Below are 26,354 nucleotides of genomic sequence, written 5' to 3'. Positions count from 1 at the left end.
ACTGAAAAGGTCAGGAAGTATCTGTACAAGAAGAAACAAGTTGAAAAATTCCTTTCTGATTCATTCTTTCTGCTAAAATAAGAGTAGCTTAGCAATTTTTCAAAATCCAAGTTTGGATTCTTGTTAGATTTCATAATTGACATGGAAAAGCAATGCCTTAAAGATCTTTACTTTGCATTAGTAAGATCACAACATGCAACATTGTCAGGTTCCCGGATACAAACAAAGATGTCAATTTCTGCTCGTGTCATGTGTAGATCTCTTACAGAGCACCTTTAAGGTTGCAGTTGTGATATCTGGAGCCATACCTGAAGGGAAATATGCAAAGAAGAAGAATCAATTTCCAGGAGCATTGCTGCTTCAAGCATGTCTGCTGTAATGCCAGGAGAGGCGAAGGAATGGACTTTCAGGGTCTCAAGACTGGTGGACAACACGAGTTGTGTTTTCTTTAGGAGCCTGCAGAAACACGTCGTTTGGTGGGAGGAAATGACTAGTGAGGTGTATGAATGTATTGTGAGGAAGCTTGCTATAATAGCAGTTCCCTCTGCCTAGCTTGGTCTATTGTGTAGGCTGAGTGAAAAACAAATGAATCATTCCTAAATGCAGATTTTGGGTAAAATTCCACATACACTGAATTATAAACTTTGATCCTAGGTGGATTTTGAAGGCAAGCTTTAAAATATTTTTTTGGATTTGTAGGGTGACTGAGTAGATATTGTTTGAAATATTGGGGCTCAAGTCAGATACAAAAATTGATAACAATTTATCATGGTATCATAAAACGGATTTTACATTTATAAGTGTGGTGATACCACTATATCACTCTTGGTATGGCTGACCCGCCTCCATGCTGACTGTACAAGTGATTCCTCCCCTTGGTACCCTCTAACAAAGGCTGTTACGCCCAGACCTCTCCCCCAGTACGAGCTCTGGACTTGAGCCAAGCAACGAGCATACATAGTTTTAAGCAATGAAAAGCCTATCGTTCCGACAACTTATAGTCTTTGAAGTTATTGCTAGTGCATCAATAAACCGAATATATTTCATGAAATATATCAGTTTATACAAGTTTTGTTCTTCAAAATCTGTGGTCAATAAAATGGATGGCAACAAAAGTGGAGGTTGAAGTGCAGGACCTCTGGAGTCATTATTAGGAGCTGCAAAATTAATTAGCTTATATTGTAAATTGGAATATGTTTTCTTAGAGGTTCAATTGCATTGTATGGATCTGCCAAATGGCTTTAATTAATTAAGCATAGAAGCAAATATATCAGAAAAACTAGTAACAGACGCAAGGAATACATTTCATTTATGTGCAAGCGGGAAATATGATTTCATGAGCAGAAATAGAGGCTACACTGCAAGATGCAAACCACGAGTTAGCCACAGAAATAGGATGACCAGATTAGTTTGCCAAGAAATATTTAAAAGAGCCTGCAGAATTCTGGAAAAAGTCCTCGTAGACAGATGAGGCCAAGATTAACCTGTATCAGACTGACGGCAAAAGCAAAGTGTGGGGATGTAAAGGAACTGCCCATGTTCCTAAGCACACCACCTCATCTGTGAAACAAGGTTGTGGGGGTGAAATGGCCAGTGACGTATCTTGATAAAATTGTGCCTATGGCGAGCATTGAAATTTGCGCCCCACCCACTGTTAAAAAATTGCAAATAAAGTCACCAAATGGGCAATTTTCACACACAACTGGGCTAGATTCAAGATCAGCCCATGTTTTGGGCTATTTTTAAGGGTGTGTGCATTTTTGGGTGCTACTCCATGATGAAACTATGATGTCGCTGAACAGAACCATGAGCCTGCTATTTAAAAGGGACCCTCTATCCTGGATGGGGTTTAATTCCAGGTAGGAGTGGGGGGGCACTGCATCCCTGACACCAGTTGCCCAGCACCCGAGGGTAATAAAGTGGGTGAGAAAGGGGGGAAAGAGGTAGGGAGAGGGAGAAAGAAAGGAGGATAGGAGGGAGAGAGAGGGGTGATTGATGGGAGAGAGTGAAAGGAGTGAGAAGGGGAGGGGAGAGAGAGAGGGGTGATTGATGGGAGAGAGTGAAAGGAGTGAGAAGGGGAGGGGAGAGAGGGGAGGGGAGAGAATGAGACAAAAGGTGTGTGAGAGGGGAGAAAGGGTGAGATAGGGATGAGAGAAGTCAGGAGAGAGGGAGGAGATAGGGGAAGGGGAGAGAGGAAAGGAGGGAGAGGGAGAGAGAGGGGTGAGAGAGAGGGATGAGAGAAGAAAAGAAAATGCTGCATCCTGCTTTGGACAGACCGTGTGTGCTATGTGATATAATCGACCCACTTTGTACGTCTGCCATTCGCTGTAAGATCTGCTCCTGGAATTGTTTCAACCCTCACTCCCTGGGCACACAGACCCCACTCCCCAGTCCCCAAACCTTCCACTCCCCTTCAACAGCTCCAACAGATCCACCGGACAAAATCTGAGAGCGAGGGAGAAACTTTCCAAAGAGTCTGGGAAAACATTTTTTGAACTTCTGAAACATTGATTTCTCTGGGTTTTCTGGGTGGTGTGGCAGGAGCGGAGATGTTGGGCTCCCAACAGGAGCGGGGATCTAGGGCTCCCAGGCAGGAACAGCAACATTGGGCTCCCGGCAGGAGTGGGGAAATCAGGCTCCCAGGCAGGAGCGGGGAGCTCAGGCTGCTGGCAGGAGTGGGGATTTCATCAGAAAGCAAAATGTGTGTGAGGGGGGCGTGGCAAGATGGTGTAGGGAACAGACGTGCCTTCCAGACCTCTCCTGACTCTGATTTATTGTTTTGTCTTTAAGTGCCCGTTAAAGTTCTTTTAAAAGTTTATAAATAATAAGAGGTGTTGGATTAGTGCCCAATGGTTTATATGCAAAAAAAAGGTAAAAGAAAACATCAACAGACTGTTAAAAAACTACATTTTCTGAAATTGTCTGAGCCTACTTGTTTACAAGAAGCCAGGACTCAGCGTAGAATGGATCCAGAGGAGGACGTGCAGAGTTCGGCATTGAAGCTCCATTTTGAGCTGGTGAGGCTCTCTGAAGGTCGCACTCAACAGCTTTCAGAACAAAGGGCTGGACGGGTGCCAGTATTTCACACAACGGCCACTGAGAGTGCTGTTACTGAGACTTTGACAGTTGAATCAGCTGGGGCACCACCAGCTGGAGAGTTAAAGAGTTGTCATTCTACTGCTACAGTGGTGGCGCTGCAAAATGCATCTTCAATTACAACGGTTTTTCCAGACATCGATTCAGTGAAGATGATTAAAGAGATTTGGCTTAAAGATAACCCTGATCTTCAGTCTCCTGGCATTGCTGGGGGGACTTTGAGAGGGATTTTTATACGAAGTCAAACTGCTAGAAAAGATACTAAATTAAGGGACTTTGAGAGGGATTTTTATACGAAGTCAAACTGCTAGAAAAGATACTAAATTAAGGGAAGCGACAGAAGATCCCGTGGTCTCTAAGGAACAGCAAGACCCCATTATGCCTGAATCTACTTCTGTTGAAATGTCTGTTAAGGATCTTGAAGATAAGATATATTCTGTATCGAGTCACTTAGCTAATTTTGTGAACCTGTTTATTTCCAAGATTAATGCGATGGCGGAAGTCATTAATGGAGCTTTTAAGCTTGAAACCATTGAAAGATTTGAAATGTGTGATCAAGGTTTAGTCGATGCACAGGATCAACTGCAAGATGAAAATAGAATAATTGAAACATTGCAGATCCAAAATAAAAATTTAGCAAAAAAGGTTGATTATTTGGAGAATCAATCTAGACGGAACAACATGAAAATTGTTGGTTTGCCAGAAGGCATAGAAGGACCAGATCCAAGAAAATTTTTTACTGAATGGATTCCACGAGTGTTAGGACGGGATAAATTCCCTGAAGGTTTAATACTGGAACGTGCTTATAGAATTTTAAGAAGAAAATCTTTTTCAGGACAGAATCCAAGATCTGTTTTGCTCCGTTGTTTAAACTATTGTGACAGAGAGACAATTTTACGTACGGCTATTAGAAATGCCCAGCAAAATAGATCTCCTTTGATGGTTCAGAATAATCCTGTTTTCTTCTATCAAGATTTGAGCCAAGAAATTATGTTTCAACGACGCAAATTTAATTCTGTGAAAGAAAGGTTGTGGAAAAAAAGACATAAGGCAATATTCAGGTATTCTGCGGTACTGAAGATTTTTTTAGGATGGAAATTAGCCAAAGTTCTTTGACAATCGTAAAGAGGTTATGGACTTTGCTCAGTGTCTACCAGTCATGCAGTTTTAGGAACAATGTAGTCCTTCAAGGTCTCCAAAGAGAGTAGAGATGTAAGGTGGGATCCAGTTTTTTAAAAGAAATGGAAGCAATGGTGACCGAAGTGGAAACGTTGATTTTAAAAAATAAATCTTTTATCTTTTTTTTTGAGAAGAGTTTAAATAGCTTAAATAATGATGATAGTTTAATGAAATGGGAGTTGGGAGAGGGAACTGGGTGGGCACTAGTTTCCAGAAGTCATCAGCTACCTGTGAGTTATCTCACACCCAATATTTTGGGGGAGTTACCGCTTTGGGCGGTTTAAACAGGAGGAGGTAGTTGTGACCTCCGACATGTTTTTTTTTCTTTTTAATTTTTGGGTTAAGAAGTGAAGGTTTTTTTTTATTATTTTTTTTAAATAAATAATTTTTTTTAACTCTTTTTGTTTTCTGAATGTAATTGAGAGTGCATTAGGAGGTTTTTTTCTCTCCTTTTTTTTCTCTTTTTTTGGGGGGGATTTTTTCTCTTTTTTCTTTCTTTTTTAAGAGGATGATGTCACAGAAGATAATAAGTCAAAAATTGAGGATGTTGAATTAGATGAAGAGGAAGATGAGGGGAAAAGTGATAAGAAGAAAAAGAAGAAAATTAAGTACAAATACATTGAGGGAGAAGAGTTTAATAAAATTAAGTTAATTTCGATAGAGAATTTTGAAGATGTTATAAATGAAGAATGTGGAGAATTTTATAAGAGTTTGAACTTTTTTCTTTTTCTTTTTTATATAAGGGGAGAGGAAGGGAATTAAAAGTTTATCTGATTGTTTTTCTAAGGGATGTTTTTGTTCTCTCGATGAATTATAAAGGAAACTTGGTATTAATGGAAATTCTGTATTTATGTATTATTAATTATGATTTTTTGTATAACAGATATGTGGTTGATATATGATTTTAATATTTGAAATTAGTTTTAAAGTGGATTTCATTTGTTAAATACATGTATTATGTTTGATTTAAATAAATGTTTAGGGGTATTATTTTATTATTGATTTTTTTTGTTGTTAAGTTTTATCCTTTTTTTGTAAGTGTGTTTTTTTCTATTTTATTTACAACATTGTTAATTAATTCTTCACTCTTTATTTTGGGAGGGGAGGGTTGGACTAATATTAAATTAGATGATTAATGTTGTGTTATAATTATTGGGGGGGTTTAATTTGTGTAGTTTAATGATGTAGTATTCTAATTTTTATTATCTTATGTTTTATTATTTTTTTAGATGTAATTTTTATTTTATTCATGTCATAAAATTTTAAATAAAGTTTATAAAAAAAAAGAAAGCAAAATGTGACAATCATTAAAGAACCTCAGTCGGTCGCCCATACCTTGAAGTTCTTTTGTCAGATGGAGATTCTTTGTTAGGCTTGGGACTTGGGAGTTCAATATTGGGTGGATGAGGTGAGGACAGTGGCACCCAGTGCAAGTGTCCTGGCTGTCATTGCGCTATGTATGCCAATGGTTATGGCCTGGATATGTATGGGTGCCACAGGAACTGGGACACTCATCTTCATTGAGGAGGTAACTGCTGATGGCAGTAGCAATATGAATTTTGATATGTATAGATACATCTTATCTGCTCAAATTCAAGCAAATACCTCCAAACTCATTGGATGGCACTTCGTCCTAAAGCAAGATAATGGTCCAAAACATACTGTGAAAGCAACAAAGGAGTTTTTCACAGCTAAAAATTGGAAAATTCTTGAATGGCCAAGTCAATCACCTGATCTAAATCCAATTGAGCATGCCTTCCATACGCTGAAGAGAAAACTTAAGGGAACAAGTTCCCGAAACAAGCAGGAGCTGAAGCTGGCTGCAGTAGATGCTTTGGCAAAGCATTAGCAGGGAAGATATTCAGCATTCGGTGATGTCTATGAATCACAGACTTCAAGCAGTCATTGCATGCAGGGAATATGAAACAAAGTATTAAACTTGACTACATAAATATACGCAGATAGACATAACAAAATCCATTATGTCCAAATATTATGGTAGCCTGAAATGAGAAGACTATGTCTAAAATGAGCTGTAATTCTACATTTAAATTTAAATTTAGACATACAGCACAGTAACAGGCCATTTCGGTCTGTGCTTCCAAATTTACACGCCATTAACCTACACTCCCGACACGTTTTGTAGGGTGGGCGGAAAATGGAACCACTGGAGAAATCCCACACAGAAAGCGGAGAACATACAAACTCCTTACAGACAGTGTGGGATTTGAACCCTGGTCTGGACCTGATTGCTGGCGCTGTAAGGGCATTGCGCTAACCGTACACCAACAGTGCCGTCACGGTCAAACCAAAATGTGTACAAATAACCTTGAGTAAAATCTGGAATATACACTGTAATCACATGTGAATTGTTTGATTACAAATTTAAAACTGTAGAGCACAGGGCAAATAGAGAAAAAAAGTGTTTTTGTCCCAGACATTATGGAGGGCACTCTTAATCTTCATAAGTATGAGGGATGTCAGTTTGGAAATATAATCTCAATGATGAACTAAAATACTGAATGGGAACAAGAAATTTTATGTCTACTATGGCTGAGTCTGAGAAATGCTCAGAGGAGCTGAGGAAACCTTTTTGTTTTTACAGCATCATTAACATCCCATAATTCAGGCCCAAGAATGCCACTTATTTTGGTGAAAATTTAGATGGTCAACCCTTAACAAAGTTAACCCATCACAAAACTGTGCCATTTGTCATCTTTTTATAATAGTAAAATACATTAAAAACATCCTACTTAGTTGTAATCTGGTGGAGTTGATCCTTGGATCTTCAGACTCAATATCACATGGAGCCTAACACCTTCATTGTCTGGTACAGCTCACCAGTGCGGCAACTACTGGTAAAATGCTGGATCCTGCCAATGTCAGAGACCTGTATGTTGTATGTGACACACTGAGGTTCCCACACCATGAATCAACAGGCCCTCAAAACACTTCCCTATTGTCCCATTGAAAGCTACACTTTTAATATTCCTTGCCAAAAATTTGTGAGTATCTTTTAGTTTATTCTACTTTATTTAAAAATGCAAAAACCTATTTGTTGTTCACAAATGCTTTACCTTTCCTTAATAAAATGTTATTATGCATTGCACAGATAACATTACTAAGGTACAATCAATAGTTATTTCTGCAGCTGTTAATTAGAAAAGGGCAAATGTATAATTCTGCTAATCGAGGGTGACTGAATAAATTCCCTAGTTGATATGTGACAATAAATGACACTAAAAACCAATATGGTGAGTTAAATGATATCTTTCTCCAGTAAGCATAGCAGTTTAACATAAATACAAAATAGATTTTATAGAATGCAATTAAATCAGAAATATATAACAATAATGAAGATAAAAATGTTTGTAATGTTTCCACATGTAATCTTCAAGAAATGTGCTGCCTTTCCAATAAATCAAGACACAGGGATGAATATTGTCTGCATTACAATGTTGAATTCTATTTTCCGGTCCAAATAAACCATGGAATTAATAAGCCAAAATAAAACAATGCATTTGCTATTTACCTGAACAAACGTTAGGAAAGGAGTGGGGGGGAATATCAGAATTATTCAATAATGGTTAAGCTTAGAAAATTGAAGTATATATCAAAATGTTCTACAGGTTTTTTTTCCAGTCTTTGCAAATACTAACAAGTGATAAAACTAGAAATGCAGACTGGCTGACTGCTATGAAACGAACATACAATGAGAAGCTGTGGGAACCCAACGGGCCAGACAGCATCCTAGGAAGCTTCTCATTGTTTGCCAAGGATGTGGCCTGAATCACTGAGATCCTCCTGCCCCTCAAAATTCACTGAAGTTTCCAGAATCTGCAGTTTTTGTATTTCTCAGTTATGAAAATGATCTATTTTCCAGTTACTGTTGGAAGTTCCTTAACAGTTGGGCTGAATTTGATAATATTTCAGAATGTGGTAAAATAGAAAAGTTGCTAGACTTCAAATTTATTGTCAGAGTACACACATGATATTATATTCAGTCCTGAGATCATTTTCCTTGCAGGCCAGGCAGAATTTCTAATTACTGGTAACTTTAAAATCTACTCAAGAAGAAAGAAATGTGTAAAAAGAAATGTGAAATACAGATATTCTGAAATAAATAATTAGCAAACTACAAGTCCTTAAATGAGTCTCTGAACGAGTTTGTTCTTCAGGAGTCTGATGGTTGAGGGGTTAACAACTATTCCTGAAACTGGATGCATGAGTCCTCTGGCATCTGTACTTCCTTCATGATGGCAGTAGCGTGTACAGAGCATGTCCTGGGTGGTGTGGATCCTTGATGACTGTTGCTGCTTTCTGAGAGCAACAATGTTCTTGATGGTGGGGAAAGATTTGCCTGCAATGTACCCTGCGTCCACTACATTTTACAGGGTTTTTTGCTCAGAGGTATTGATCCTCTTCCTCTTCTGTCACCATTTGATGTAAGGAAGGTAGAGAGTGGTTGTGCTGGACTGGTTGGTGGGGGTGGGGGGGGGTGAGGGGGGAACGTAAAGGTGTAGGAAATCAGGTAAGGTTTATAGGTAGGAATGGAGTGGGAAACAGAATACATTTCTGGAGATGGATTTCAAACAAAGGAATCATTTAAATATTATTGTTGAGTGGGGAAAAAAAAACAAATTGATGTCTTTTATCATCAGGAAACATCCACTATTTCTTTCACTTCTAGTAGTGGACCCCATGGAGGATACAATGGTCTCAGATTCAACCGAGTTCTGCCTAAACTGAAAAGGGATAATTAATGATGAGGGGTTATGCAAACTGAGCTGCAAATCATCCAAAGATCCATTTAATGCTGCCAAACCCAGTGCGGCTCTTCCACATACTGCTGAATACCAGGAACACAGATCTAACCAATATATAATTATCCTGTTACATGCATCAGATTATATGTAAAATTATTTAGTCACTTGGAGTCAATGACCCCATTATATTTTTTACACAGAACAAAAATGTCTATTATAAGATACACTATTCTCCAATATATCATGAGAATCTCATTTTAAATTTATTAATAATACTTAACAAAAACTTCCATATAAATATTTTCTCTATTGCACATTTCCACCACACTTGCTTTAACTTGTCAATGATGGTTATGTGTGCTGTACAATGCAACTGACTAACTATTATGTGCTCAAAGTTCATTTTCATTTAAGCTGGGACTGTCAATTTAAGAGCTGCAAATCTGCAAGCTTTGGAGATTAACTGTGGGTTGATGGTCTAGGGAGAGAGTGTATTCAAATTCGCTACTTTTGAAGAGAGAGGAAGGCCCTGGAACACAGATGCAGAGACCATGTGTCCAACATAATAAAGAAACAGTAGTCTATTTGATCAGGGACAATTTTAAGGAGGTAGCACAGGAGCAGGAGATCTTGAAGTAATATGGTGCTGAAGTGGCCTTATGTGGTAATGGACAATATGTCTGATGGCCAAAGGAAAGGTCACTTTTGAAGGGGCCTCAGTATACCATGCCTTGACCAGAAAGGGAAGGTCACATTTTGAGTGACCCACAAAAGAGTTCTGGGAAGCTTTCTGAAAGCCACTAGCTTCTTTTCTCCTAGAAAAGGAAAAGGGAAGTGTTGACTACCACTTGGGAAGCAACCAACAAAGATTTCACCCTCGTCTCTCCCACTTCATTCGTAAACATTTCTTTGCACTGACATTCCAGAATTGGGCCTGAACTGTAATGGCTTGGGATATTTTACACACACACACTCACATGTATAGGTGTGCATATTTGGGGATTAAGTTTAAATATATTAGATGAGGTATTAGATATTTTTGATTAATAAATTAAAATATTATTTTAAATATAACATTGTTTTGGTTAATTTCTATTACTGCTGTCTGAGTATGTAACCTTTCCTCAGATGCCTCCTGCTCTTCACTGTCAGTCTATAGTCCTCGCTAAGCCTCCTCTCTTCACACTGTGATAATGACTTCTCCAAACCAGAAAGATCACATCCCTGGCAGTACCTGGGATGCAACCCCAAGGGAGCTTTGCAACCTGCACTGCATCCCTCATTATTTTGCAATTAAACTTCACCACTTGAAGTCACTTCAGGTATCACCTATATCAGGGGTGTCAAACTCAAATTCACGGAGGGCCAAAATTAAAAACTTGGACTAAGTCGAGGGCCGAACTAAATATTTATTGAAAATTTTCAACAACATCTGCATGTTTTCTCTTCTTTCAACATATGTAATGTTAAACTTTAGGATATAACTTTAGGAGGATAATGTTACAGGTCAGGAGTAGGTAGCTCAAGAGGGAAACATATTTGGTCCCTGTGGAGATGTAGTCAGCATTCATAGGCTGTGTCCATTTTGGCCTGCATCAGGACTCAGCATTTCCTGCTCACTCCTCAGGCTCTAGGCCTCTATTCACCCTCGACCCACCATCCCTCTACCTGACCAGGTACTCACCCCTCACTCCACTCGCTCTGCCTCTACCCACCCCATCCAATACACGCCCCTCTACTGCCTCTCCCCTCAACCTGTTCCTCCCTCTACCCGTCTCTCACCCTCTAATCACCCCTCCCCTACTCACCCTGCCCCTCCCCTTTTACCTCTTCCCTATCCACCCCTCCTTCTACTCATCCCTCCCTCTAACTGCCCCTCGCACCACCATAACTTCCCCTGCCCATTACTCCTCACCTACACCCTCTGCCCACCCCTGCTTACCCACCCACTCAGGCCCAGCGCGCTGCCAATCAGCCTTTGCGGACAGCCACCATCTCTCTCTTCACGTGCAGGGCCGAACCAGCCGACCCTGGGGTCCGCGCGGGTGCAAGCACTGAAGGCTGTGGCGACCGGGAGAAGTGCGCTCACGCTGTGGAAGGGCCGTCCGGTGCCAGTCACGCGGGGCTCGCGCAGCCCGGGGGCCGTGCGCAGCCTGCCATGCCCGTTGCACCGACAGGAAATCACAGGCGCTCGCCAATCCGCCGCTCCACTCGACAGGTGGGAGAAGTGACTGGTTGTGCGGGGAGCCTTCCAACTGGCTTGCCGGCTGATGACATCGACAGACTTCTCGTTACAATTTCTCGTGTTACAATGGTGACATTACCAAAAAACAGCATCGGCTCTTGCTGCAGGGCGGGCCACCTCTAATACATTTTTGAAATGATCTTGCGGCCCAAATATAATTATATCGCGGGCCAAATTTGGCCCGCGGGCCAGAGTTTGACATGTGTGACCTATATCCAATGGTAAAGAAGAAATATAAAAGTAAAACTGCAAAATGATGGAGGCAAAAAGCCTACAAAAAAAATCAGAAATATAACAACAGCAACAAGAAGCACAATATGTGGAGTTAAACAGGAAAGTCTGAGCTTCTCCAGTGCTTTTGTGTATTGCACAATATTTGCAGACCCGGACAGTACAGTTTGAACGAGTGCAGATCAGAGAATGTATTGTGAATACTAGAAACAAATCCTGCAACACATGTCTAATTAGTCCTCAACATTATGACTGTTGCCACACAGAACAATGCTGATTTGCTGATTAAGTTCTCTATGTGAGCATCAAGAACTTAAAATTACTGAAGAACACAATAGAGGAGGAGCAGACATAGGGCACCAGTCCCTTCATTCAATATGCTCATGGCTTATCTCTGCTGGCCTCAACACCAGAAACCACAGTAACCCCTATATGACAGGAATTCATCTGTATTTCCATAGAACAACTTTATCACTGTTTGAAGGGAAATAAAAATAAACAAGCGACCATTATTAACATCAAAAATTGGATTCTCATTTTGGATTCAATGAATATCCAGCAGGATCAAAGACCATATGAAACAGAAAATCTAAAACGGACTTGTTGTGGATTGAAAGGTATTATGGTTATGATTTTAAAAGTTTCTTAAGAACTCCTATGCATCAGGCCAGATGTCTATTCATTTTATTAAAGTAATTTAATATATAACAACATAAGAAACATTTCCCCCAGAACCTGATCTGCCAGTCAATACAATCATTTGCTTCAGTGTCACATTCTTTCACAAACTTCAAATGCCTTCTTATCAAAAAATCTGAACACCTATTGATTCATATCAAGGAGCAGACAAGAATAAATAATGCATTAATCTAGGTACTACTCTCTTTTAGTGTGCAGTGTTTATTAAAATAAAATTATAGCCAAGGAAATCTACTGTTTTGAGGAATTGTTACTAAGAAATAATGACCTATGGGCATTTAATTCTCTGCCCAACACATTATTGCAAACATTTAGAACAAGTCATGAACCTGGGAAATTAACCATCACAATCACTTTGAGATGTGCACAGGTTGGAACAACAGAGCGACCACATCATGATATCAATGTCAATTTTAATACCATCCTTTCCAAATTAGACTGGATCAAGCTAATCTAGAAATCCCATGCATTCATCGTGTATGGAAAAATTAGAGATTTAGTTTCAGGATAAATACTGCAATCTATGTAAATGTATCCAATTTGATTTGTTGGTAATTGATTGGGAGCCCAGTTAATTGGAGAAAAATCCAGGGAGGGTGTGTCCTGAAATTATATCTGAATGGTTCATTATGACATAAGTGTGCTGGTGTCTATTTTGCTGGATCTACAATATGTGAAAAAGAGAAAGGACTCGCATAGCAGGAATTGTACAAGCATACAGCACAGAAATGGTTAATTTCTGTACACCTCACCCATGTAAGATGAAATGCCTTTCTATGCTAATTTAACTTGCCTGGATTAGACCTGTATCCTATTTAAGTCTGTATCCAAATACCTTTCTGCCCCCATTACCTCCTGTTTGGAAGCATATTAGAAGCAAAGATTGGAAGTGACATTTTAGTCTCAGAAATTTCTTTCTTCAAGAAGTGTTGACCCCTTTCCATTTTCCTAGCTCGAAGAGCTGTTAATGGCCAGTTGTTGATACAATCATAGTAGAGTTCTGCCTGTCCCGCATCGGACTTGTCAGCCACAAACGAGCCTGCAGCTGACGTGGACTTTTTACCCCCTCCATAAATCTTCGTCCGCGAAGCCAAGCCAAAGAAGAGTAGAGTTTCCTAAATGTCTTTATATTAACAGAAGATGGGTTAATGAGGATCGGGCAGGAGAATGTTGTTGAAACAGAATATCTTGATGAAGGCGGGTAGGTAGAGCAATTGCAAAGTGCCAAATGCTGAATCATTCTCCTTTTCTATGACAGGGTCTTTTCCTGTCCTTTAAGTTGGTAAAAAGTTTCTTAGCTCACCTACCTGGTTAGCAATATTCATCTAATTGTCCTGAAGGAACAGGACTTGTTTGTGGCTGACAAGTCCGATGCGGGACAGGCAGAACTCTACTATGATTGTATCAACAACTGGCCATTAACAGCTCTTCGAGCTTGGAAAATGGAAAGGGGTCAACACTTCTTGAAGAAAGAAATTTCTGAGACTAAAATGTCACTTCCAATCTTTGCTTCTAATATCTGCTCATTCCAGATATTAACCATGCTATATACAAAATACTCCTTGGATCACTTTTCAGTTTCTCTCCTCTATATCCGTGCCCTCTAGATTCAGACTCTGTTTGACAGAGTTTGACAGAGCAGGAGCACAAATCAGAAGGGGAAAATCTTTCCCCACCCTCCGCACTGCCCTTCGTTGATGGTCTAGTGGCAGGATTGTAGTTCCAGCACACAATTCTAATAGTGAATAATTTTGAAATATTAATAAATTCAGTAACATATGATGCACTCAATATAATATTAAATCATATCACTAATCTATTGTGTGACAGATTTAATGATTAATTCACATTTTTTGCAACTATAAATGAAGTTTTATAATAGATTGGACATGTTTGCACTGCAAGCAATATTTCAGTTATAATAACATTTGAATAAAACAAAATTGCATTATTATTGAGTGATGCTAGAATTAATCAGAGTTGAGGCTGCTTGGACCATTCATCGGTAATGTGACAACAGCATGTAGACCCATAAATTTCCACTCCATTATCAATTAACTGTAACACCTGGAAATTCAATCCCCTTTCCCTTTTATTGTTTCCATTCATTTAATCACTGTTCGAACAGTTCTGTTTGAAATCAATTATTTGGCAAATATTTTTAGATTTGTTTTGTGGCAATGGCCGAAGCATACAGGATATCCATTGATATTCTTCACACATCATGCTTCTGTTTCTTCGTCTCTATGGATGAAGTGTTGCCTAGCAAGATAATACTTCGAAAATAATCATTTGTTAAAGGGCAGTGAGTGGTGATTTAGAAAAAGAAGGTCATGTTATTTACTTCCTGGAACTTGTTTGAACAAAGGAAATGGAATTGATATTATGTAGTTGTAAAATGTGCCTGAAACTAAAGAAGGTTTATTGTTAGTCAAGATATAATGTTAAATCTTGTAGCCAACTGCAGATTGTTAGCTACAATTCCTCAGCCTTCAATTTACAAGGTGAGTGGCTTCTAACACAATTGAGCTGAGAGCTCAGCACCCCAGACTGCAACTAGAGCATCATGGTGTTTGATGATATTTGCCACCATAAATGTGAAATCAATCTCATATTCAATGGGATAAACCACATTTCTTTGGCCAAGAGTGTGGCAGAGTCTCATTGCGATTTCCACAGATCCATCTGGAAGCAATTAGTGAAAAGCAATTGATAGCTCAGAACCTTTATCAGTTCTTGGATCCAATCAAAATATAAATATTCTTGTTAAATATTAGCTGGTACTCAGAAGGCAAAAAGCTTCATGTTCCTTCAGGACAATTAGATGAATATTGCTAACCAGGTAGGTGAGCTAAGAAACTTTTTACCAACTTAAAGGACAGGAAAAGACCCTGTCATAGAAAAGGAGAATGATTCAGCATTTGGCACTTTGCAATTGCTCTACCTACCCGCCTTCATCAAGATATTCTGTTTCAACAACATTCTCCTGCCCGATCCTCATTAACCCATCTTCTGTTAATATAAAGACATTTAGGAAACTCTACTCTTCTTTGGCTTGGCTTCGCGGACGAAGATTTATGGAGGGGGTAAAAAGTCCACGTCAGCTGCAGGCTCGTTTGTGGCTGACAAGTCCGATGCGGGACAGGCAGAACTCTACTATGATTGTATCAACAACTGGCCATTAACAGCTCTTCGAGCTAGGAAAATGGAAAGGGGTCAACACTTCTTGAAGAAAGAAATTTCTGAGACTAAAATGTCACTTCCAATCTTTGCTTCTAATATGCTTCCAAACCTCAAGCCTGCTGATATTTCTGGCAACTTGAAAAGCCTCTTCTTTGGATTTAATTCCACTTTTATTTGCTCATGTCAGTGCAGGTGAACAACAAATGTTAAAGTTTTAAATTAATGTGCCTGTGGGAGGTCAGTCTCTGCACCAGGTGTCAGGAGAACTCAGAATATTATAGAGTCTTGTTTCAGATCTGGGGTTGATGGAGAGGGGTGGTGGGAGAAAGGCAAAAAAGCCCTTATTTTGCTAGCCTCCTGGATCAGTGTTACAGTTGGAGTAGTGCCTCATGAAAGTCGTCCCTTGGACAATGTGCTCTGATAGCCAGTTAGTAAACAATGCCTTAATTTCAAAAATGTATTCCTCCTTACCATGTCAGTGTCTGAAACTGGTCCAAAGCTGGTTACGTAGATGTCTGTCTTCACTTCCGTTATTCTCTCTAATAAAATAAAACAAACACTTGATATTTTTCAATGTACAAACAAATTCTGAACATCCTCCATTTAATCAAGCACAAAAATCTAAACACTGAAGTTATCGGACAAGCAATCTTTAATCTTTTCAGATTATGTGCTGCTACTATCATTGTTTTGTTTGTTACACATCAAAATTCATAATTTATTTCAAACACTTGATGCTGACTTCAATAAACTTCGTCAAGTTCAAATTCACTTAGAATTTTCAGCACTTAAAATATTGATCAATCACTTTTTTGCTCAGATATATTGGAAATATAGTGCCTCAAGGGCAGAGCAACAAGCAAAATGTCTGACTCAAGTAGTGGTCAGCAAAAAAACTGCTTTAATCAGTTTTACAGGCAACTTTTATGTCACCTCTGGTTCAGCCATCCCAAAACCAGAAGTGACATCACAACGCTCCTGATGCATACCCCAGTCTGCTGATTTCGTTCCCGAGATGAAGGGGGTCTAGCGCAATCTTATCGCAAACCCCCGTAATGCGTGGTCGGCTGGAATCACGGGGGCGATTCAAGCATGTTTGGGGGGGTGGCAATCACGGCGACGTGGAGGTGGAAATGGCAGCTGTATTCACATGGGTGGTTTTGAGTCAATCCCGAGTATAAAGTTCATGTTTGCCCCCAATGTCCAAGAACAGGGTGGAACCATTGTTTTTCAGCACTTTGTATAGACTGATGTAGGGATGTGCAGCTGTATTCCCTGTATCAGGCAGTGGACAAACACAAAGCCTACTTAGTCGATGTTCACCAGTACGTGTGTGGGTGCTGAGCCATGTCTTGTGACTGGAATTGGGGCCAACGCCCCGAGTCACTGGCGCAAGCGCTGAAGCTCATTCAAAAATGTGGAGTTGATACTGGAGGGCGATGGTGAAATGTCGGCTGGCACCAACAGGGGCATGCTGTAAACCAGCTCAGCTGATGATGGTTGCAGGTCCTCTTTTGGAGTGGTCCGTATCCCCAGCATCACCCAGGGTAGTGTGTCCAGCCACTGCGGTCCTGTGAGTCATGCACACAGTGCCTGTTTCAGGTTTCTGTGAAAACGCGCCATTTTTCTGAAAAATGAACTGTGGGTGGTAGGCCGTGGTGAAATGGAGTCGGGTGCCACAGTGGTGAGACAAGGCAGTAAACTCTGCACCTCTGTCGGAGGTTATATGCACTGGTACCCCAAAACGTGCCACCCAGATAGATAGGAAATTCCTGGCACAAGTTTTTGTTGTTACATCAACCATGGGTGCAGGTTTTGGCCAGTGGGTTAAACAATTGACCATGTTGAGGATGTATCTGTGGCCGCATGATATGGGCAGAGGTCAAACGATATCAATGTGTTTGTGTTGGAACCTCTGGGTGGTCAGGGGAAAGTCCTGTACCGAGCCCTCGGTATGTTTGTGGACCTTGGCCGTTTAACAAAACAGACAGGTCTTTACCCACTGCGAGACTTGCTTTTTTTAATCCACTTGGATGCCATAAGTTTAATTGTCATCCATATCGATGGGTGCCACAGCCTATGTACCTGGTCAGAAAGTCTTTTGCACCACGCTTTGGTACGAGGGGCTGGGCTTTACCCGTGGAAATGTCGCAGAGCAGTGTGGTTCTCTCTGGGCCCATTTTGATTTCTTGCAGCTGGAGTCCTGTTATTGTGGTCCAGAAAGCTTGCACCTCTGCATCCTCCTGCTGGGCTGTGGCCAATGCTTTCAAGTCCAGGGCCCCAGTGATGGAGCTGATCTTATGTCTGGAGAGGGTTTATGAAATGACATTGTCTTTCCCCAACACATTGAATGTCGGAGGTGAATTCTAAAAGGAAAGACAGTTGTTGCTGTTGTCTCACTGTCCAAGAGTCCGAGATTTTCGATGGGGCAAAAGTGAGGGGTTTGTGGTCGGTAAATGCCATGAATTGCCATCCCTATAGAAAATGGCGGAAGTGTTTCACGGCCAGATAAAGTGCTAACAGTTCCCGATCGAAGGCGCTATATTTAATATGGCAGCTGAAAAAGGCAAGTGGCTGCCAGTGGCCATTGTCTCGCTGTTCTAGGACTGCTCCAACTGCTGTGGGTCCATGCGTGGGTGTGCTAGCATGGTTGTATTAGCTAGCGCCTCCTTAGCTTCCCAGAATGCTGTCTCTGCCTCCTCTTTCGTTTGTCTGAGAAGAGGTGGAAAAGTGGGCACAATATCTTGTCAGCCGTGCGAACAAAACATGGTTGAAGTTCACCATGCCCAAAACCTCATGCAAAACTTTGATGGTGGAGGGTCTTGGAAAGTTCCGAATGGCTGCCTCTTTAGTTGGCAACAAGGCTTCTCCGGCGAATGTGACTCTGTGCCCGAGAAAGTCAATAGTGTCCTTATTGAATTCACACTTGGCTGAGTTGACGGTAAGACCACAATCCTGGAGCTTCCTGTTGTAGACAGTCGGGGGAGGGGGAAGTGTCCTCGGTTGTCACATAACGATGGACGTTGTGTGGTGGGGTGTTCAAATTAAAATCTGGTGTGAGGATTTCGGGAAATTCAGTTAAGACTTTCGCAAAGTTGTCTGTAGCTAGGGTTTGTACATGCAAGGTTGGCCGCATTCTAGGCGAGGGTGGGAATGTCTGGAAAGTGGAGGCATGAACTAACTGGCGGTGGCACACATCTACCAGTAAGTTATTGGCCCTCAGGAAATATGCCCCTAGGATCAGTTGGCATATGGCTGCGATAGTGAAATCCCACCGATAAGTCGAGTCACCAGTAACAAATAGACTGACCTGCTGCCATAGCTGGGCATAGGTGTTCCGCTTGCCACAATTAGGTTGAATTGCTTGGCCTGTGTTCCCCATTCAAAGGCGTTCAGAGGCAGGATGCTGCTTTTGGGTCCTGTGCCGACCAAAATTCTTTGTCTGGAGATCTGGTCGACAGCGCAGAAGAGGCCTGTGTGTTTGTCAACCGCTGTGGCCATTACTGGCAACTGGCAGTGCCATTTCCTTGGTTGTTAGTCAAGTAGGTACATGGTGGGACTCAAATGCGGGCATTCTGGCCCCACCTTCTGTGGTAGAAACACCACCGGTCTTATTGCTGGGCTTTGGGTCTACCTGCCTGTCTGGGGTTATGGGCGGTTGCTGAGGTGGACGACATAGTCACTCCGTTGGTTGCTGTGACCTGTTGGACTGTCAGGACAGAGGTCTTGGGAACTCTGAATAGACTGTCTGCCTCGGCTGCTACCGCATGAGGGTCAGAAAAATCCACGTCGGACAGGAACAAGGCAATATCGCAGGGAAGGCGCTGTATAAAGGCAGCATTGGACATCAGGCACTTGGAATGTCCATTGGCTAGCCCTGGCATTTCAGTCATTAGCTTGGAGGGGGACCCCTCCCTGAGTTCATCTAGGTTGAGGATGCCCATCCCTCTTTCCTCGGTCATGGAGAAAGTTCATAGGAGGTGGATCTTTTACACCTTGTACTGACCTTCTGCTGGAGGGTTGCTCAGGAATAGTTCGACTTTAGTGGCCAACTCCTCGTCTAGCGACACGACAGCATACCAATTTTTGTTAGCTTCACTGGTAATATTGCAGAGGTGGAATTGTGCCTCCATCTAGATGAACCACACACGTGGTCTGTGTGGCTAGAAAGCTAGCCACTTAACAGCAACAGCGCTCAGAGTTGGTTCATTTGCCATTGTCTAGGATTCAGAGACATCTGAACTGTCGAGGTCACCAATGTGGTGCCTTAAGGGCAGAGCTACATCATGACGTTCCCGACACATACCACAGTCTGCTGACTTCATCCCCGAGATGAAGGGAGACCAGCGCCATCTTGGCATGGACCCATGGAACGCGTAGTTGGCTGGAATCACAGGGGTGATTCAAGCATGAAGTCCCGCCCCTCAGCTGCCGCTATAGGAAACATCTTTCACATTGTGCAAGATATAATAAAGTCCAGAAATGTACAAAGAATGCATGAAGTACTGTTTACAATCTAAAGGGAGTGATAATTGACTGAGTATCTGCTCAATGGGTTGAACTCACATTTATTACAAAAAAAATTAATACTTGTGGCGGCACACCATTAGGCAGGCGAACCGGCCCCGCATGTCACGCATGCAGTGGGGCAGCCGGCCAAAATTGCGCCATCGGGGGTTTCTCCCCGACCTCGGCATCAGGCTCAGAAGCCAACACTCTGTGGCCCACGTGACACCCCGGCGACGTCAAGGCCCCGGCAGGGTTCTCAGCCAGGTCCGGACTGGAAGCATAAGACCAGCCAGGCAGACTTCAATAAACGAGTCTTTGCTCACTGAACTCAACCCGTCTGGTTGTGAGATCATTCAGTAACAGAGTAGCCGCCGCTACATACTAATATTTAGAAGTGCATTGCTTTGAGACATCTGAGGCCACGATAGATGATTCAAATATTTGAACAGCACATTTCCAGAAATCTATGAGTAACTACTATTTTATTATGCTACGTGCATGTAATTATTTACATAAAATCTTGCAGATATTCTCCTTCTGTTCCAGCTCTAACCTCTTTGAATGAACAAAACATTGCCAATTATAATCTGTATAGTAACTAATTTGTGAACCAATAGAGCAAAGATATTAATTTCACCAGTCAAACACAATATGGCAGCATCAAAGGAGTTGATACCAGTTATCTGAATAGGAGTTACATTGTTATGCAAATTCAAGATAACTTCAGAATGAATATGATTTATGAAATAGTATCTCCATTACTTCCCCCTGCACTTTACTGCAGTCTCCTCCTATTGTTCCAAACGCTTCTAAGATTTCAGTAAAAACTCAATGCTGGAGAAACTCTGCAGGTCACACAATGTATTTTATATAGCAAAGATTAAGATTTTTAACCAACATTTTGGGCTTGAGCCCTTCATCTGAGATTTCTGGATTTCTGAGAATACAAACCTATCTCTATTTCACTGTCACCTTTAAGGCACTCATTAAGAGGTCCATTTTTGATCAAGGTTTTGATCACAAGTACCAATCACGGCTTAAGCAGTTTGCTGTCAAAATGTATTTGTTATCGCTTCTGTGAAGAAATTTAGGATCGTTCAGTATATTAAAGATGTTCTATAAATGCAAACTAACTTTATGCAATAGTAGTATCGTAAAATGGGCTTGGCTGAACCTTAGAATACTACATTTTGGAAATAATCCAATTTCTATTTTTCAATCATGCTTTGTTTAGGTTGGCATTCATCAAACCATTCCACTGACTAAGGTCATTTCATATATCATCTTATAGCATTGACTCCAACTTTGTTTAGGTTGGCATTCATCAAACCATTCCACTGACTAAGGTCATTTCATATATCATCTTATAGCATTGACTCCAAGATGCATTCTTATCAAATTTTGTCACACTTTGACATGGAAAGAACTTGGGTGGAAAGTGCATGCATTTCATTGCAGTTCATGTCTCCAGTGCACACATTTTAAAAAATATTTAATTTTTTATATATACATGTAATTAATAAATCGTCATCACGATAGATGATTAAATTGAACAAAATTTCAATCATTGCATGATGGTTATAGCCCCTCCCCTTCTCTCCCTCTCCCAACCCCTGCTTGCCTTCCTCTCATAAAGAATAATATATAGTAATATAATATAAATTATTTGCATATATAATTATATCTATATATATGTGTGTATATATATATATTATATGTGTGTGTGTGTGGTGTGTTTGTAAAGAATAATACATTTAGTAATAAAAATTAATAAAATAAATATGGTACCTTGGAATGCTTGGGGTGTCACTGGAACTTAATAGATTTTATATGGTAATTTTCATTTTAAGGAAGAAGCTTACACGGGTCTCAAGAGGCTGGAAACTCATTTCTACATATTTATACCTAAAGTTTGCATATATGGGCTCGAAATTCACAGAAATATAGAATATTTATTTATCAAATTATATGTAATTTTCTCTAAAGAAATGCAGCTTTGAATTTCTGCATTCCATCTTCCCATGCCTATATATAAATTCAATTTCCAAATCACTGCCATATACTTCCTTGCTACTGCTCATGCTATTTTAACAAATTTCAATTGATATATTGATAATTTCAACTTACGTTTTGTTCTTAGTTCCCTTTTTGTAATAGAAGATATATTGCAGAAGTTAATTTCTTAATATTTCCTCTCCTAATAAGAGTTTCTACCTCCCTACAAATAGGTAACTGCATCTCTAAACCTAACTTTTCCTCAGCTGGAATATCAAAGTATTGTTAGGTATTCCATATTTATTCCTCACTTGTTCAAAAGATATTAATTGGCCTTGTTCATAACAATCTCCAGTATTTTTAACACCCTTACTAAACCAAATGATTAAAAATCAATTATCTTTTGAAAAAGGTATAAGTTGGTTTTGAATTAAAGGCATCTTAGGTGATATACTTCCTTTAATTCCAATTTTGTCATTTATTTTTTCCAGACAGTAATCAAATGTTTTAGCAATGATGTCTCTTTAAACCTGATTAATAATTTTGAATTCTTTTCGTATATAAATTCCTCTGCTATCTCTCTCCTATTTTATCTAACCCATGCCAGTTTTTCTACTCCTTCAAAGAGAGATGTAAGAAATCTCATTGGAGCTGCTTAGTAGTAGTTCATAAAGTTAGGAAGCTGTAAACCTTCTATTTCATATTTCTATGTTAATCTTTCTATAGAGACTCATGACATTTTACCTTTCCAAAAAAATTTCCTTGCATGAATATCTAATACTTGAAAAAAACTTTTGTGGCAATAATATAGTTAAGGTTTGAAGACATATTTAATTCTTGGGAATATATTAATCTTTATAGAGCTAACCCTTCCTATTAATGTTATAGGTAAAGTCATCAATTTTTAAATCAACTTTTTTGAATAATGGAAATCATTAAATTTATATATATTTTTAAAAAATATTGTCTACACAGATGCCTAAATATTTAATTCCATCTTTTGGCCATTTAAATTGAGTATTTATTTGACAGTAACTATAATCCCCTTCAGTAAGAGGCATAATTTCACTTTTGTCCCAATTTATTTTATAACCAGAGATTTTACCATATTCTTCTAAATTAAAGTGTAGTTTCCTTAAGAAAGTCTCAGGTTCTGTCAAATATATTAAAACATCATCTGCAAATAAGCTAATTTTATGCCCTTCTTGACCAACCTTAAATCCCTTAATTTCTAGAACACTTCTATTTACTTCTGCTAATAGCTAGTACAAATGAAGCTGGAGATAAAAGTGAAGTGCCAGTTGATGAAGTTGACAAAGCCGATGTAGTCAAACAATAATCATGGCTTTTATTAGCAGAAACTCATGTTACAATAATGAAAAACAATGGGTGCATACACAGTTAAATCCAAGGGGAGTGTCCCTAACAGTAGAGATAATGCACAGCCAATGTTATTAAGGCAAGGCTAGCTGAAGGGAAGACTGACAGCTTAGCAGAGATTCACCACAAAAGGACATCCTTGTTTACTTGATCTCGTCAGTTGAAATGGAGTAAATATCTGTCCATTAGTTACTCCATTATTAGGATTATTATATAATGACTGAATCCAATTTATAAATGTATGACCAAATCCAAATTTATCCAGAACTTTAAACAAAATATCCCATTCCAATTTGCTTTTTTTCTGTATCTAAAGCCACCGCAACACATAGATCTTTTCATTTTTTGTGCCAAATGTATAATACTAAGTAGTCCGATTGTCCCTTTTTAACAAAGCATTTCTAGACCATATTTATTAATTTAGGCAATAACTTAGTCATCCTATTTGCCAGTATTTTAGCAAGAATCTTGTAATTTGCATCAATAATGAAATAGGTCTTATATCACAGAATAGCTGTATTTGTTCTCTAATGAAATCTCAGAAATCTGGTCTTTTTAATAGTAATGAATTCAAACTCCATCTATAAACCGATTTCTCTTTGGCATTGCAATTGTCATTAATAAAAGCAAATGATTAGACAATATTCTCACTTTATATTCTGCATCTAATATCCTGCCCTGTAATTGTGCTGAAATCAGAAATAAAACAATTCTGGAATAGGAGTCATGTCTATTTGAATAAAAAGAATAGCCTCTTTCTCTTGTATGAATTCTCCTTGGCACCTCTATTTAAGTCCCTCATTAAAACCAACGTGGCATTTGCTGCTTTAGCTCTTGATATTCCTCTCATAGTACTGTCTAAGATTGGATCCAAACAGAAGTTGAAATCTCCTATTAAAATATTCTCATGTGCCTCTGATAAATTCAAAAAAAGTTTCCTGTATAAATTTTTCATCATCCACATTTGGTGTGTAAAGATTTAGAAGAATCCATGGTTCTTTATATATTTGGTGATTTAATATCATATATCTCCCTACAGGGTCTATTACTACATTTTGTATTTAATACGAAGATTTTTTTCACACAAAAATTGCCACTCCTCTTGCCTTAGGATTAAACAGTGAAGCTACCACATACCCAGATCAGTCCCTTTTAAATTTCAAACGTTCTTTCTCAATTAAGCCTGCTCCCATTTTCTTAATATGTGCTAACACACTCTTTCTTTTCAGCGACCTGTTTAACTCATTAACGTTAAAATTTAAAACTTTCACAATATTACTCATTTTACTAATCCAGCCCTTCCTCCGCCTCTGCCTGCGACCCCTCCTTCCTTGACTCTTTTATTCAAAATCCAGTTTATGGTGGATATCTGGTACCTTGTCCAGCAATCCAGATAAAGAAAACAAATGTACTTCTGGAGCATGGATATTGCTACATTTATAACTATATATTAATGATAACATCCCCCCCCCCCCACCCAATGAGTGTTGGTTAAATAATACCCAACATTAACTCCCTCTATTTTACGGGTTGCAACCAAAGTCACAATTACCCACATGATACAGTAAAAGTTAGATACTCATCTCCTCCCCCAACCCCCTGGTATATTCTTTAATTAATCTTTAATCATTTAATATATACGTAAAAGAGAGAAATTCATAAAATTCAAAAAGAAAATATCTTTAATTTTTAAAAATCAACAAAAGAAAAATAAGTACACAATATTTTTAAGTATCCGTTCATCATAAATTGAAAAATAGTATTAGTCCATCAAAACTATTTGATAGCTTCATTCCCTTGAACTCTAGGGGGATCTTACATAAATTCTTCTGCTGCCCAAAGCTTGAGAATAATTTATTTTCACCTCCAGGCAAGAAAATCTTCCAAGTTATCGGATGACACAGTACAAATCGATATCCTTTTCCCCAAAGGATCTACTTAACTAGATTGAATTCTCTTGTTTTTTTAAATAAATCAGCACGTATGTTGGGATAAAATACTCAAGTGGACCTTTCCTTCTCTTGCCCCTTCTGCTGCTAATGTCAAGATCTTTTTTCTTTCTTGATACCGAAGTAACTTAATTAATGCAGACCATGGATTTGGAAGTGGCTTTGGACTAAGAGCTCTGTGCTCTCTTTCAATCTCTAGGTGATCAAAGTTCGCTTGACTTACTATTGCAAAGAAAACAACTGGATTTTGCTCTTCCACTCCTTCATTAAGACCCACTATTTTGATGTTATTTCTTCTACTTCAATTTTCCAATTTGTCCACCTTTTGCTGAAGCTCCTGATTTTCCATAATTAAAGCAGTGTTGGAATCTTCCACTCGAGTAACTTTGCCATTCATATGTTGCATATCTTCCTGCACTTTCTTCATTTTCCTATCTATCATTTTTTTCATCTTATTAACAACATCCACAAATCTATCTATTTCTCCTTTCATTTCTCTTCTCATTTCATGAAATTCTTTTATTAATAAATCAATGCTGGTTATGTCCTTTACTTTTAAAAGTTTGTGTTTCTTTTAATACCTCCTCCTCATAGTAGCTGAACTTCCTCTTCATCTTCCTCCTCTTCACTGCTGGTCCATTGGGAGCCTGATTCTTCTTTTTCTTCCTCTCACGGCATTTCTGAAGGCCTCAGTTTTTCACGCATGGACTTTGCACTTCTGAGTTCTTCTCCCACACCATCTCTTTGACACTGCAGGAGAACAATGACAGCAGAAGTCCCGTCGCCAGGATCACTCACCCAGGGAGTAGCTTGGGTGCTAACTACCTACTTCTGACTCACAGCAGGCCTCCAGTCTCTCTTTGCCTTCTCATTACGTCAGACTCAAGGTAAGCCAACAGCTACTTTATTATTCCTCATAGGCATCTTGAAAGTATTATATAAGTGTTTTCAAATACATTTTTTAAATTTTTAATAGTTCAAAACATTTATTAAACAGCACCTTTTTACTAATTCACCAGGAAGGTTAGGAATCTTACAGCATCATGTGCCGTCCCCTCCAGTGTACATATACTGTAATTATGAAATCTAATGTTTGAAAACAGTAATTTTATTCTTCCACTA

At 39.4% G+C, this 26,354-nt stretch overlaps 1 protein-coding gene across 1 annotated transcript in view; it reads right to left on the bottom strand.

The window, feature by feature from the left end:
- The window catches only part of LOC138756704 (gamma-aminobutyric acid receptor subunit alpha-2-like), a 184,203-nt gene that overhangs the window by 121,004 nt on the left and 36,845 nt on the right, over positions 1–26,354 (bottom strand). Inside the window, exon 4 of the mRNA XM_069923092.1 lies at positions 15,871–15,938. Coding sequence (XP_069779193.1) covers positions 15,871–15,938 — 68 coding nt within the window. The remainder of the gene's footprint in view (positions 1–15,870; positions 15,939–26,354) is intronic.

The sequence above is a fragment of the Narcine bancroftii genome, chromosome 3, assembly GCF_036971445.1.
Source record: "Narcine bancroftii isolate sNarBan1 chromosome 3, sNarBan1.hap1, whole genome shotgun sequence".
NCBI classification, from domain to species: Eukaryota; Metazoa; Chordata; class Chondrichthyes; order Torpediniformes; family Narcinidae; genus Narcine; species Narcine bancroftii.
The sequence above is the reverse complement of the archived record's forward strand: the minus strand, read 5'-3'. Positions and strand labels throughout refer to the sequence as shown.